Genomic DNA, 12,639 nt, shown 5'->3' with positions numbered 1-12,639 from the left:
TTAGTAAGGTTATTCCAACATATATTAAATTAATTTTATTTTGAGGATTTGGATTTTCATACTTTTTTATTTTATTCTTTTTTCATTCTTTCTTCACAAATTCTTCTATTAAGTTTATACCTCTTTAAATAAACCTGTAAAACTATGACTGAGAAAGAAAGGATTTATATTGACGAAGTTAAGGTCCCTCACTGCATGGTGCGGATGAGCGGTGATGGTGCGTACCTGTTCTCCTTGCTGGCCTACCTTGTGCACAGCACTGCATCTGTGGCCACTCAGATACAGGTTGACATTGTTAGCCACGTCTCTAATAACTGGTGGAGGTTCAAGTTATATACCATGACTGGGACAGACAACCCCAACCACACCAAGCCTCAGTACCTCTCCGAAATGTCCATACCCACAACCTATGTATATTTTAGAACACATTTTTCCTGTTGCTATCCCATAGTGAAGTACGGTATTCAATTAGTTATTATATAAGATAGCTTTTACTGTAATTACCTATAATGCCAGGAGTAATTACTATGAAGCCTATTGTTGTGTTGGCACTTACAATTGTAATGGTTAAAAGGACAGATTAAAAATAGCTTGCTCTCCCCACCCCATTCAGTTTTAAATTCTGAGAAACCGTGTGCACCAGAATTTTCATACCAGGTCAGTGAAGATGCCAGGCAAATTCACTTATTACTACACTACTGTGTTGCCATCCTTTATACCTTACAGCTAAGATTCAACAGTTTTTTTTTTTTATTGAATTCTCATATTGAAAAGTTATATTTCAACAGTCATTTAGATTTTTGAGATGATTAAGTCTTGATCTCCAATATACTCTGAACTTTAAATATATTTAGAGGTTTACAATAACTTTATACATATTAAGCTTGTCTCTTAAACATCACTACTTATGGATTAGATCACTCTGTTTTACAAAAGATGTCTGTCTCTTAATTAACAATTTGCTTGAAACTCAAATTTAGGATATAGTTAAATGTGTTTTTTAAATTCTTTGTAAATGTGTAGTTAACGTTTCATAGGCTGCAATGAACAGCTTTTTAATTTTTTTTTTTAAAGTTTATTATTGTATTTAATATTAAAAACACACTCAGTAATACTGTATCTTTGCATCTGCATGCATTTTTAAATGCAGTATATAAATATAGTGGTGATCTTAGGCATTATGATGTGTTTAAACCTGGCAGCATTTTCTGTATCATGTTAACATAATGTCGTTTGCACACCATCTGTCTCCTTTTAAGTGTCAAATTATTTTTTTTATTTATTTTTTTCTCTACCCTAAAGGAAACTGTTTTACATCATACCCTTGGTATATTGTTATTGTTATTATTGCATTGACTTACTATGATTATTCTGGACCACTTTCTAACACCATTCCCCGGGTTTATTATCTTAATACATTAAGATTGCTAAAGATTATATATATTTTAAGTTCATAGTTTGTTAATTATTATATTTTAGGCATATAGTATTTTACTAAGCAAGGATCAGTTCTGGCTGCAAAAGGACTGGACTGGCCAAATGTTCCATTCTAGCTTTACAAAGAAAACTAGAGGTGTGGGAATTCTCATACATAGAACAGTCTCATTTGTAGCATCAGATGTAGTACTGGATCCTGAAGGGAGATATGTGATGGTCATGGGCAATTTATCTAACTGTAAAATGATTCTGATAAATGCTTATGTACCTAATGTTGATGATAAGGAATTTATACAAAATTTATTTGTATCCATTCCCAATGTGAACACTCATAAAATTATAATGGCTGGGGACTTTAATTGTGTTGAAAATCCACTATTAGATGGAACTTCTATCACAGGGGGGACAACATCTAACACTGCAAAGATAATTACAAAGTTTATAACTGATCACAACTTATCAGACCCCTGGAGGTTTTTAAACACAAACTCAAGAACATCTTATTTCCACTCACCAGTACATCATTGCTACTCAAGAGTTGATTATTTCTTTATAGATAATAATTTCTTGCCTACGATTAAATCTTGCAAATACGATGCTACTGTTTTTTCTTACCATGCACCTATGATCTTGGAGCTAAAGTCACTATGCCCCACATACTGACCTCGCAGATGGTGTCTCAACCCACTTATATTAGCAGAAGAGAATTGTACAGAATTTATATCCAAACAAATCAGTTTCTTCCTAGAGACAAAACATCCTCAGAGATTTCTGAAGGAATACTCAGGGAAACTCTGAAGGCCTACTTAAGAGGTCAGATTATCTCATATATTTCCCAAATAAATAAATTAGACACCAAGAAAGTAGCAGAGTTAAAAAGCAAAATTACTAGAATAGATGAATAACATGCCAGGCTTCCAAGCAAGATTCTACATAGGAAAAGGCAGGCTCTGCATTCAGAACTAAACCTCTTGACAACTAAAGAAACTGAACAACTAATTTATAAATCCAGACATCATTACTATGAACACAGAGAGAAAGCTAATAAGCTTTTAGCTCAACAAATTCACAAGAAAGAAGTTCACAACGCAATCCCAGTAATCACCAATACGAACAGAGACAAAATCATCGACCACAAAAATATAATGCACACATTTAGAGACTACTATAAATCCTTATATTCTACTGAGTTTAAAGAAGACAACACACAATCTAATGCATTTCTGGATACATTGCAGATACCACAAAGAGACACTTTTAATCCGGAGGAACTCAATAAACCTCTGGTGTTATCAGAATTACTAGATGCTATAAAGTCACTTCAAGGCGGGAAAGCAGCAGGCCCTGATGGCTACCCTGCAGAATTTTATAAGAAATTCTCCGCTCAGCTAGCTCCCCTCCTATTAGCAACATTTACAGAAGCAGAGACAATCAAATTCTTCCTCAAACTTTTCACCAAGCATTAATCACCGTTTTTCCTAAACAAAATAAGGACTTATTACAATGTGCATCATACAGACCAATTTCACTTTTGAATAATGACGTTAAGATATGCTCAAAAATCATAGCTAGAAACTGAAGATGGCGAAAGTGCTCCCTTCAGTTATATCACAAGATGAAACTGGATTTATCAAGGGTTGACACTTATCTTCAAACCTTCGAAGCCTGTTTAATGTAATATACTCACCAACTAAGTCAAACACCCCAGAAATATTATTATCATTGGATGCAGAAAAAGCATTTGACATGATTGAATGGAAATACCTTTTTACTACATTGGAGAAATTTGGGTTTGGCCCGAACATTTGTGCATGGATTAAACTACTGTATACTAATCCAGAAGCTTCAATACCGATGTTTTATACTATTTGAAACTGGAAAAAATCAAATACTCAGTTAGAGGATCGGTACAGATTTTTTTCAAAACATGGCAAGATCTAATGAGTAATATTTTAGAATAAGCTTTTAAAGCACATAGGAAGCAATTATTTCTGTGTCTTTTTCTTCTCCATTCATCTCTGTTGGCTTATTAAACTTATCAATTTAGGTATGTTTACAAGCCTCTCTCTCTCAGGGGAGTGGGTCGACTTGTTCTCAATCTTACTTTTTGTAAAAATTGATTGATTTGTATGTAATGATTGCAATAAAATAAATAAAATTAAAAAAAAAAGACACTATTTGCAGAACAATTTAATTCTATTTTAAATTAACATGAAAGGCGTACTGATTGTACTCTTAGGAAAAACAACATCACTTGGAAGGTTTTTTTACTGAGATTTAGTATTACCTTTTTAGACAAAACTCTCCCCAGAATAAAAACATTTGAAAGATTTAAAACTGTATATACGGACGATATTGAAAGTTTGTATGCCATTACTGAAATTTCAGGTTGTGATGATATGAAGGCAAAAACTAGGTAAATTACACCAAGACCTTTATTTAAACTTTAATATGAAGCATCTAAAAAGTATCTAAACTTTTGAAGTATTCTATTTTCCTTTAATTTTGCAAAAGTAAGAGGCACAACTCTCCAAAAAAAATCAAACATTTTTAGTTCCTATGTATAATATTTTACATTTATTTACATTGATTTTCTATGGCCAAAAGTCACATTCTTGTTTATTTTACTCTCAGAAACATATATACCACTACAAATTCCCCTTAGATCACCATTACTATGCTTCCAATCCATTTCTTTGCACCATGCATTTTCTAGTTAATTCCAATTTTGGACACTTCTACTGAAGAGGCAAACTTCAAATGCAACTCAAACTCATCAAATACTGCAAGTATATGAATTAATCATTTACAAAAATCTATTACAATGCAGTAGGGTATGAAATGGTCAATAATTTAGGTACAGCAGCATGCAAAAGTATTCAATCCCCTTGAAAGGCATCATAATTTTCTGCATTACATAAGACTTGTACACATATTTATCCATTCAGTATTTATAATGTGAACTCTTATGCAGCAACAATACATTTCCAAAGTCAAAATAAACCATTTTCTGTAGATATTTAACTGAAGAAGAAAAACTTTCTTCTGGGGCAAGTATGTAACAGTTTTGCACATTGTTCAGAAGTAACTCTTCCCCATTCCTCTTTGCAGAATTTATTGAGAACCTCAATGTTGTTGGGATGAAATTATATTATGTATGCACACACAATACATCAGAACTCTCAAGTGGTGTTGGTGTATGCTTTAATTAAAATTATTTTAAACCTTGCAATGAATTTTCAGTTGAGAACTACTTTAATAAGAGTATTTTAATTTCTTGACTTGATGGGCATTCTCCACAAAGGCCTTAGTAACATGGAACAAAAACGAAGCACATAAACTACTTGTACAGTGGTAGAGTAATATGAAACAAATAACCTTGATGAATAAATTGTTATTTGTTAACTAATAAAGTGGCAGCTATGCATACTGTATAGGCAAGTGATTTCACAGCAAATAGAGACACAGCAAGGCATACAGAGAAGAATAAAGTCATCATGAACTCATATGTCTTCCACAGAAAGCTGAGTGCCACAGTATAGTATGAACATAAATTTCAGGAGTTGATGGCAACAATTTCCTAAATATTAATATAAATTATTAATATAAACTATATTTCAAATCCATTTTTAAAGAAACATGTCTGCAGGAAAATGTATTATTAGTTTAAAATAAATTTCAACATTATACTTACCCAGATTTTCACCTCCCCAGACATCCATCATCATATCATACTTTCCTAATTCTTCAAAGTACTCCTTGTCCATAACAAAAAGACCTCCAGCAATCATTGGTGTCCTAAGCAGTTTAAAATCATAGTGTTAAAATACATAAAATATTTAATACATAAGCATTATTTTACTTTAAGTAATGCTTAAAGAAGAGATCTTTGGTTAACATTAATTGGATTGTACATCTCTGCATTCTCTCTTAATAAGACAGTGCACATAGTGCATCTCTACTGAGTTATTTTAGAGATAACAGTGGATTTGAATTTCATTCAGACCCCTTTACTTCATGGACACTTTATTGTGCTGATTTAATTTTAAATGGATAACTTTGCCACTGTCCCTATTAATCTACACTTAATAACCCATACCAACAAAGGTTTTCAGAAAGGTTTGCAAATTTATTAAAAGCTCTATCCCATCTCTTCATCTGAAACAACTTTTGGCATGGGTGATTTATTAAAAATCAAAGTGTCTTTTGCAAAGCATTCAAACCCTTTGCTGTGGCACTCCAATTTGTGATCAGGTGCATGCTTTTTACTTTAATAACCCTTGAGATGTGTCTATAATTTGATTAGAGTCCACTTGTTGCAAACTGAATTGACTGGATATAGTTTAGAAAGGTACACACCAGTTAAAATAAGATCTTACAGCTCACACTGCATATCAGGACAGAAAATGTGGACCTCCATTATAAAACTATGGTAAAGAATGGATAACAGCAAAGTTATAAAACCATTTCTAAAGCTGAAAGTGTACCCAGGAGCATAGTAGCTTTAATAATTGTGAAATGGAAGAAGTTTGGAATCATCAGAACTCTTCATAGAGAACCTTATCATACTGAATTGTGATATCACAATATTAAATTATATATAAGAATGCTACATTTCTACTAATTATTTGTCTATGTCACATAAGCATGTATGGATTTATTTTATTTGTTTACAATTTCAGTTTCTTATGCAACATTACATTTTACCTAATTTTATTTGATTTCTTTTCTTGTAACTTCCTCGTCACCTTGTAATGCACTTTGAGCTACAGTCTTTGTATGAAAACGTGTTGTTGTACTGGTGAAGGCAATGCACTGCTAATCATCTACCTAATAACACCTCTACAGTAAAGCATTGCGGTGGGAGCATCACGCTATGCTGAGCTTCTCAGCAGGAACGGATACGGAGACTGGTCAAAATTGAGGGATGGATGAAAGCAGCCAATCATAGAGAGTACCGAGAAGAAATCATGTGCACTGTGGAGCAGGTTCTCAGACTGAGGTGACAGTTCCCCATTCAGCACAATAACACAAAGCATACAGCTCAAGACAATGCTGGAGTGGCATCGGGACAAGTTTCTTTACAGTTCTTCATTGGGTAAGCCAAAGCCCACGCTCAAACCCTACAAAACATGTGAGGAGAGACCTAAAGATGACAATTTACAGACGTTTACCATCAGTTTAAATGCAGCATGACAAAATCTGCTGGGAAGAATGGGATAAACTGCCCAAATCCAGGTGTGCAAAGCTGGCAGAGACATACTCAAGAAAACTTCAAGCTGTAATTGCTGCCAAAGGGGTTTCTACAAAGTTCTGAATTAAAGGTCTAAATAGTTATCTGAAAGAGAGATTTCAGGTTTTGATTTTAAGTAAATTCACCAATCTATCAGAAAACCATTTTTTTCAATTTTGTCTAATTTTGCTGATTTTATTATACATAATATTTAATTTCAAGGTACCAAAAATTACTTTTTTTTTTTTTTTTAATACTTCATGTCTTAGCAAAACAGTGTAATGAACTCAGACCTGCACACAGAGCTTACTTAACTGTAACCTGCCAAAAAGTACCAAGCCATGATCCTCATTATGAGAGATTGTATCAAATAATCTTGCTTCACTGGATCATACAGTATTTTTTGTGGTTTTCCTTTGCTTAGCCCTCATTACATTACATTCTTTTGCTTATCTGTCAGACAGACTTGGAATCAAAACAATCTTTAATCCACATGTAGTAAAGTTTAGGGAAATATTTCTCAATCACTGGGTTGCAACCCAAATGAGTTACAAATTCCTTTTGTTTATAATGGTAGGGGTTGCGGTGGGTCATGAAGTTGGTCATGCACTAGGTCAAGATGAGTTGCCTAAGCAATAATATTTCCACTTCCAGCTCTGATGTACTCAATTCACTAAGGGTGACATTTCTTCTACCCCACCTGATGACTGCCTTCATTTCACTAAGGGGGAGCACGTGTACTGATGATGGTCTTCGATTCATCCAAAGGGCTCAACCCCCTGTACGTTGCAAAGACACTTGCATGTCAAAAAGTGTGTCACAACAAACGAGTTGAGAAACATTGGTTTAGGATAATACCCAATAGAATATTACTGCTGAATGACCAGTCCACTGTGATAACTTACTTTACACCACCTGTGCATAGCCTACTTCTTTATAACATTGTAGGATAAGCAAGTATTCTACATAAGAAACTCCTAAGAATTGTTAAGCTTCTCTTCAAATAAATGAAAATACTGGACCAATGTTCACCTTTTAAACACTTCCAGTGATAACTGCAACTGTTAAGCTAACTAAAATTAATTTAAGGTTAGACTAGTTTTATAGAATAATGTACTATTTTCTCTTTTATATGCTGTCTCTTTTGGCATAATTAAGTATTTTGCTCCAATGTTTAAGCACAATATACGCAGTCATGACAGCTGGGCAACCACAGCAGAATATGACTTGTATTTAACTTCCGCATGGGTTTACAAATTAGGGGAAGCTATCACAAACTGCCTTCCTTTGGAAACACACGTAAATGAGGACCATTATACTCTATAGCTGTTATCTTGTGATATAATATTCCTAATTGGTTCCTAATGTGTTGCAGGAGACTTCTGCACTTTTGGCAGTGCATTATAACGTAATGTTATGTGTTAATGAGTGTTGGCAGTATGACTGGTAAGGGGAGGGATTTAGGTGATGGGACAGAGAGAAGGAAGGTTAATATATTGTGCATGCAGGAGACTAAATGGAAGGGGAGTAAGACCAGGAATGAAAAAGGTCAGATGACAGTGGATTTTGCAAAAAGGATGGGCATGGCTGTGGTGAATAATTATTTTAAGAAGAGGGAAGAACATAGGGTGACATACAAGAGTGGGGAAAGATGCACACAGGTAGATTATATTATATGTAGAAGAGTCAATCTGAAGGAGATTAAAGACTACAAAGTGGTGGCAGGGGAAAGTGTACTTTGACAGCATAGGTTGGTGGTCTGTAGGATGACGTTAGAGATCAAGAAGAGGAGAGTGAGGACAGGGCCAAGGATCACATGGTGTAAGTTGAAAAAGGAAGACTGCAAGGTTGAGCTCAGGGAGCACGTAAGACAGGCACTGGGTGGCAGTGAAGAGTCACCAGACAGCTGAGCAACTACAGCAGAACTAGTACGGGTGAAAGTAACAAGGGTGCTTACCATGACATCTGGACAGAGGAAGGAGGAAAAGGAAACCTGGTGGTGGAATGGCAAAGTACAGGAGAGTATAAAGAGGAAGAGGGTTGTGAAGAAGAAGTGGGATAGTCGGAGAGATGCAGAAAGTAGACAACAGTAAAAGGAGATAAGGTGTAAGGTGAAGAGAGAGGTGGTGAAGGCTAAAGAAAAGGTGAATGATCAGTTGTATTAGAGGTTGGACAAAAAGGAGGGAGAAAAGGATCTGACCAATTGACTAGACAGAGGAACTGAGCTGGGAAAGATATGCAGAAGGTTAGGGTGATAAATGATAAAGATGGAAATGTACTCACAAGTGAGGAGAGTGTTGTAAGCAAATGGAAAGATTACTTTGAGAGGCCGATGAATGGAGAGAGAGAGAGAGAGAGAGAGAGAGAGAGAGAGAAGATTGGACGATGTGGCAATAGTGAATCAGGAAGTGCAACGGATTAGCAAGGAGTAAGTAAGGACAGCTATGAAGAGGATGAAGAGTGGAAAGGCCGCTGATTCAAATGACACACCTGTGGAAGAATGGAGGTGTTTAGGAGAGATGGCAGTGGAGTTTTTAACTGGATTGTTTAATGGAATCTTGGAAAGAGAGAGGATGCCTGAGGAGTGGAGAAGAAGTGCACTAGTACCAATTTTTAAGAATAAGGGGGATGTACAGAGCTGTAGTAACTTCGGGGGGATAAAATTGATGAGCCACAGCATGAAGTTATGGGAAAGAGTAGTGGAAAGTAGGTTAAGAAGGTAGGTAATGATTAGTGAGCTGCAGTATGGTTTTATGCCAGGCAATAGCACCACAAATGTGATGTTTGCTCTCAGGGTGTTGATGGAGAAGTATAGAGATGACCAGAAGGAGCTGCACTGCATCTTTGCGGACCTGGAGAAAGCATATGACAGGGAGCCTCAAGAGGAGTTGTGGTACTGTATAAGAAGTCGAGAGTGGCAGAAAAGTATGTAATAGTGATACAGGATACGTACGAGCTATCACACAAGTGCGCATGGGAGGCAACTAAAGGGCTCAAAATAAGCTAATTCCTGGTTAGACCAATGGGTGGCAGAGTGCTCTAATCCATTATCTTGTCTCAATACAGACCAAATGTGGGAAAGTACACCTGGATCCAATGACATCACTTCTGGTTCTGCCCCAGATGTCACTTCTGGTTCCTTACCTTATGACATCATTTTCCCCCCTCCGACGGTAAAACCACCTTGTCTGTACTATTGCTTCAGCTCTGTTTTCACTGCAAAACATTTTTTATGTAAAATTTTCTTATTTTAAAGTAATATATCTAATATTTTGCCCCAAGAGATTAAATATCGCATGTTGCAACGATACTTGCTAGATTATTTTGTACAATTCAAGATGACTGGTCTTAAGATATCTGACTTAGATACTGTATAAAGTGTAATTCCAAGACAATTTCGACTTTAAAAAAAAATGCACAACTGTGAGAGAAAAACCTGTTATCATCTACAGTGATGAGCATAGCAGGACATATATTCTTATTTCAAGAACAAAAAATTTTCTAGGTTTGTCTTGTTTTAAGAAATGAGTAAGACACAACTCCGAACTTAAATTAAACTCTTTTTATTCCAGAAAGGTTTTAGAATACAACCTTGAATGTTGAACTACAACATTTCAGATTAACACTTTCCTAATTCACTGGCCTTCCTCTGTAACTAGTATGATTTAACAGCTGGATTCCCTGCAAAGGGTAGTACTTTATTATATTCAAATGGTAATATTTTTCTTCAAATCAAAATGGTTTCCACATTTTAAAATAAATGACCCTTGCATAAAAATGTGTCTGGTGGTTTCATACAAAAGTTTTGTCACTGTGTCAAATAAATGGCTTAATCCACACAGTGTTGCTGGAATTTATTAACATAAAAAGAAAAGTTCAAGAATTTAGGAATCTTTAAAAAAGTTTTATATAGTTCAAATGATATCCACATGTACTTCACAAAAATATATATTTTGTATTTCAATCTTATAGTCTCACAGGAATTAACCAGCTTCAAAGCATCAACAAAACAGGTGGATTAATCCTGGGTAGGGAGTTTAATTTCAAATGACAAAACATCTCTATCAAAAAACACAGCATCATGAACTTGAAACTCCAAATAATATAATCTGTAGTGTTGATGTGGCTAAAAAGTCATTTTAAACTCAAAGCCACAAACAAGCAGCAAATAAAACAATGCCAAATCATGTTTGGTGTTTAAACAGCAAAACCATAAGTGCAGAGCGACTGTAGTCATTATGTGGTGTAATATACGGATCGTTCCATTATTTTAGGAAAAGAATTTATTTACGTCAATGATATGGTTGACCATATGAAAAGCTAACGGTATAATTAAAGTTTCTTTGCAGTGTCCAATTGTTATTTTTTTTTTTTTACAAATATGGTTATTATTTTGTTTTCAAATATAATATCCAGCGCTGTTTTTGACCCCTTCTTTGGATGTAATGGAACATACCTTTCTTTGAACATGCGTAAAAGCGTTCCCTGCGAAGCATCCTTAGCTTGCCCGCGCATCAGACGTTACATTTCAAAACGTTCTCACCGTAAGGTTATTAACGTTACATAGATAGCCAAAATACTGCTTTGCTTTTCGCAGTTGATAAGTAACACATTTCCATATATAAACCAATGGATTCACTTGACGAAGTCACACTAGATATATTAAAAGGTAAATTTATAATTGATATTTACTGTTGCTGCAGTGCATTCTGTTTTTATGAATCCACAAGAACTCACCTGTCCACGTTGATACTTATAATCATTACGACACAAAACAGAAGTAGTGGGACAACTAGTTTCATGTAGCCATTACAAAAATTTTTTAAAATAAATGCAGGTGTTTATATTATAAATATTTATTTTTTCATTTCCAGTTTTCACCTTTGCAATTTATCCAGCAAACACTGGCCTGAATTATAACTTCCACTGCACGCAGTTCTTGTAATCGAACATATTGGTACATTTAGCACTTCTCTTGTCATTTTAGGCATTAATGAGTGGCTTGAGGCTGCACAGCAACAGCAGGCTCTTTTTATCGAGCGCCATCATTGTTAGATTTCATATATACAAGAGAGTTATTATGAAATAAATGTTAGTTAAATGTCATTGATTTATTTATTTGTTACAATGATTTATGAAAAAAGTTGTTAAAGACGTTCTGATACAGACTTGTGGTTGCTTAAAAATAAACTGAAATGTATTTTTTTAAAATGTGCTAAGTTCTAACTGCATTGCACGTGCCTCATACTATTACCGGTAGTAAAAGAGAAAACGACTTAAATCGCTTCTATTAGAGATACCTTTAAAGGAAAAATTGAGAGGCCAGTATTTTTAAATTATCGATTTTAAGGTATCTACAATTGTAAGTTCATTGCTCGAATATAAAAAGATCCCCATCTCCCCCTTAACTTCGATATCAATACCATACATGAGCGCGTAATATAAAAAAATCGAAGGTTTGGGCATGACTTATACAGCTGCGCCTATATTCTGGAACCAGCCCTGAGTGAGACGGTGCTCTTTATTACTTTAATGGCATAGGTGAAGCCCCCAGTCTCAGTGAAATGTTAACGCCCTGCTAATTTTATACACTCACAAATTAAGTTTGTAAGTCGTATGTATCATGTCCTTGATCAGGCAACACATTAAATACACCTCTGTAGGATATCTCTACTTGCCCAAAACCTCAGCAAGATATACTTGTTCAGAAAAGAAACAAAATATAAAACATTTCTAAAAGGGTATCATGATTTGCACTTGTACCATCTTTCAAGAAACTCAAACTTATCAAAATTTGTAAATTCAGCACTTAAAAGCCTAAAACCTGAGTTGGAAATGACTGCCAATAATCGTGCAGATGACATCTAAATATGAATGAATTACTCATCTTCTCTGTTGCTTCCAAGTTGCAAATGTTACAGAAGATCTTCAAGGGACTTTTTCACGTGAAGATCTGAACATTTCCTTCG

At 35.0% G+C, this 12,639-nt stretch overlaps 1 protein-coding gene across 1 annotated transcript in view; it reads right to left on the bottom strand.

Annotated features, from left to right (window-relative positions):
- galnt2 (UDP-N-acetyl-alpha-D-galactosamine:polypeptide N-acetylgalactosaminyltransferase 2) overlaps positions 1 to 12,639 on the bottom strand; it is a 296,051-nt gene that overhangs the window by 105,942 nt on the left and 177,470 nt on the right. The window contains exon 10 of the mRNA XM_039748294.1: positions 5,132 to 5,235. Within this exon, the coding sequence (XP_039604228.1) occupies positions 5,132 to 5,235 (104 nt within the window). The remainder of the gene's footprint in view (positions 1 to 5,131; positions 5,236 to 12,639) is intronic.

Source organism: Polypterus senegalus, chromosome 3 (genome assembly GCF_016835505.1).
Source record: "Polypterus senegalus isolate Bchr_013 chromosome 3, ASM1683550v1, whole genome shotgun sequence".
In the NCBI taxonomy this organism is placed as follows: Eukaryota; Metazoa; Chordata; class Cladistia; order Polypteriformes; family Polypteridae; genus Polypterus; species Polypterus senegalus.
The sequence above is the reverse complement of the archived record's forward strand: the minus strand, read 5'-3'. Positions and strand labels throughout refer to the sequence as shown.